Source organism: Apis dorsata, unplaced genomic scaffold, assembly GCF_000469605.1.
Source record: "Apis dorsata unplaced genomic scaffold, Apis dorsata 1.3 scaffold_270, whole genome shotgun sequence".
Lineage (NCBI taxonomy): Eukaryota > Metazoa > Arthropoda > Insecta > Hymenoptera > Apidae > Apis > Apis dorsata.
In genome coordinates this window covers 469230-472623 of record NW_006263548.1, presented here as the reverse complement: position 1 = coordinate 472623, position 3394 = coordinate 469230, and the positions used below count along the sequence as shown (strand labels likewise).

Here is a 3394-nt window from a genome sequence, read left to right as displayed (position 1 = left end):
GATAAAGAAAAGCGTTCAAGTTGTCCGTGGATTTATCACCTCTCGCAATAACGTCTCCCCCTCCTACGTTTGTCCACGCTTTTCCAATTGTAATTTCGTTAAAATCGCGAAAGGAATGTAAATTTTAATATTCGATCCTTTCGTTGCTCTCTCAAAGTGGAAACAAAGTAACTGGAACGATGATCAACGGTGATCAAAAAGTTTTCTCATAATTCTTATGCAGTTCCGTAAACGATATTTCCCGTGAAAAGAATGGATAACGTTGATCAGCTACGAGTTTCAATAATGCTCATTGTTGATGGAATAATCGAGAGGAGGAGAAATTATCCGTGATTGGTTGGGAGCTTTTTCGCGCAGATTTTCAATCGTATGGATTTTTTTATGTAGCTAGAAACGTGTTCAAAAGATATTACGTATGTATTCATTGAAACAACAGATCATTATTACATTCGTTCGAAAATTCGTGAAATTTTCGTTCAAATTTTCAAGTGTAAAAGTCGTGAAAAGAAACTGAAAATTGTCGTGAAAATCCATTCAAGAGATAGAGGAAGTCATCCCCTTAAAGCCACTTTTTGTTTTATTCCGATATCTCAACCGGTTGCCGAGATATAAGGATTCGAAGTTTTCATAATGCAAGAATTATAAATGGGTCCGCTTGGGCCTTATGATATCTACGCGATATCCAAGAGTCGCGTTTTTGTCATTTGTCTGGAATTTAAGATAGATCGTGAGATGAGTGCGAGTGAGAGATCCGATGAAAGTGACAAGGACGAGGATGGTAAACGATTAAAAATTACCCTTTTCTTTACACGATGATATCTCAAGAACCGGAAAACGTATCAAGATGAATGAAAAATAGTTTTAAAGAATAAAGTTCTGTGCTACTACGATCGCTCACTCGTTCAGCGGAAGTTATTAATTTTAAAGTTATAGCGATTCAAATTTTTCCTAATTTTAATAAGGAAAATTTCATTTAATCGATTTCAGATGAATTGAATTGCTAAAAATTATCCTTTTCTTTACACGGTGATATCTTGGCAACCGGAAGTCGTATTAAAATAAATTTGAAGATATTTTAAAGAGTAAAGTTTTGCGCTTCTAACGATCGTTCGCTTATTCACCGGAAGTTACTATTTTTGAAATTACAGCAGTTCAAATTTTTATCAATTTTAATAAATTATACGATATAATCGTTCGTGGATATTTTATGATTGAAGAAAAATGTGTCATTAAGAATCCGCATTTCAATTATGCAAATGACGTAAATCAAAAATGTAAAGGAATAATTTACCTTCCTAATAAACGATCCATACGATAATACATGTCGCGTTTAATAATTTTTATTCACTACGGATATTCTTGATTAATTTTAAATTCGATTAAAATCGATTATAATGTTCGAATGTATCATTATTTAACGAAAAACACGTATGTTTATATATACATAGAATAATTTATATCAATATCCAATGATCACACGCCAATCGAAATTGATACTGATGCCGGTATTAATTATTCCAAGACAAAAGGTACAAAACGAGAATTAATTATTCTCAATTTTCATAACGTGAAATAGATTCCAATAATAATTTAGCATTGTACCGCCGATATTAATAATTAAATATCCTATACTTTAATACCGATATACATTTTTTAACAATGCCATCAAACGTAATAATACCTTGGCAAATATTACTTTCGAAATGGATTATCGTGGCGCGTTAAAAGCCCGCATAAAATTATCATACGCAAGTTGTTGTGATTTTACACATTGACAGGCGCATTTCTAAAATCGTAAATTATCCTCAAACGGCTAAAGGGGCTAAAGGGGATCGTTTAATGTATTAATAATAGGAAAATAACGAATAACAAATTGTATCGCGTAATTTGCATTGTTTCAATGAATAAACGTCACTATTCCCGTTGAAATATTATCATTTTACAAACGAGAACAACGAGAATATACGATTATTCGAAAATGAAAAAAACTGTTTTTATCAATTCCACGTTTTTAATTGAATTCATCGATGTAATAATAATCGATGACCTCTCGATAAATTTTCAAAATTATCTTCAATTTTAATCCATTTTGCCTGTCAATTAACAAGTTTGTTTTCATATGATAAAATTAAAGAGAAAAATTTGAAAAAAAAAAAAAAAATACAAAAATTTAAAAAGATTTTAATTAGTCCCACCTAATAACGAAAATAATTAAAACAGACACGTTGATTGATTCGTAATAATCATAATGAATATTCTACAATGTACAGTGTACGTATTATTCATGAGCGGTCAATACTATGAAAACGCAAAAAAGCAAATTAATATATCTTCACGATATCTAGCATGCACGAAAACGTTAATTAAAACGTTGACGAGCCGTGTAACGAGATGAATATCGGCTAATTAATTTGAAATCGCTTTCACAGTTGCACCTGTCGTCAAAGCGCCTAATCAGCTTCTGGGCGCACCTTTGAGCACGGACGTGCAGCTAGAATGCTACGTCGAGGCATTCCCAAACACAATTAATTACTGGGTAAAGAACCGGCGGGGCTTAGAGGACGAGATGTTGCTCGAAGGGTAAGGCTATATCCGTTCTTTTCTAATCTTAAACCTCGATTCAGCATATACGTGGGAGCATTTCGATAAAATAGCTGGCAAAAAGAAAAAAAAAAGAACTTCATTGTTGAATTGCAGACTCAAGTACCGTGTGAGGGAAGAACGATCCGGATACAAAGTTCTGATGTGGTTGTTAATCAAAGGATTTACCGAGCAGGACGTAGGCAGTTACAAATGTGTGTCGACCAACAGTCTTGGCAAAGCCGACGGCACTTTAAGGTTATACGGTAAGGTTCTGTTACTTTTGTATAGATTTGAATAAATATATTTTCTTATTTTTTTGATTAGAATAAGTAAAATAAAATTTTCTGTTTATATATATATATATATATATTTTAAGAATTGTTTTACTATGAGTTAGAGTATTAATATATTAATAAGAAAAATAAAAATTTTATTATATATTTTTTTTTTGAATTAATATATATAAATATTAATATATTCGTTAATATATTCGTGGGATATTTTCAAAAGATTGATTTTAGAAGCTAAAACAAATATGAAAGTTAATAAAATGATCAATTATTATATAGACTATAAACAATTAAAATTTGCATTAGATAAACTATCTCATTCTGTTTTTATGATATTGCTTCATTTTATTTCTGTTTCATTTTATTTCTTTAAATATTTGTAAATAAATCTAACTTAACTTAAATTAATCAAACGATTTCAATTTTTGTATAACTTTTGTGTTTATTTTAAGCTAAAAATTTATCAAAAATATCCCACAAATATATTAATACTTTATAGATATAATTTAATATATTCTATT

General features: G+C 30.3%; 1 protein-coding gene across 2 annotated transcripts in view; it reads left to right on the top strand.

The window, feature by feature from the left end:
• LOC102677060 (lachesin-like) overlaps positions 1-3394 on the top strand; it is an 82398-nt gene that overhangs the window by 78341 nt on the left and 663 nt on the right. For both annotated transcript variants that reach the window (XM_006616779.2, XM_006616778.2), the window contains 2 exons: positions 2430-2580; positions 2698-2846. In XM_006616779.2, the coding sequence (XP_006616842.1) occupies positions 2430-2580; positions 2698-2846 (300 nt within the window). The remainder of the gene's footprint in view (positions 1-2429; positions 2581-2697; positions 2847-3394) is intronic.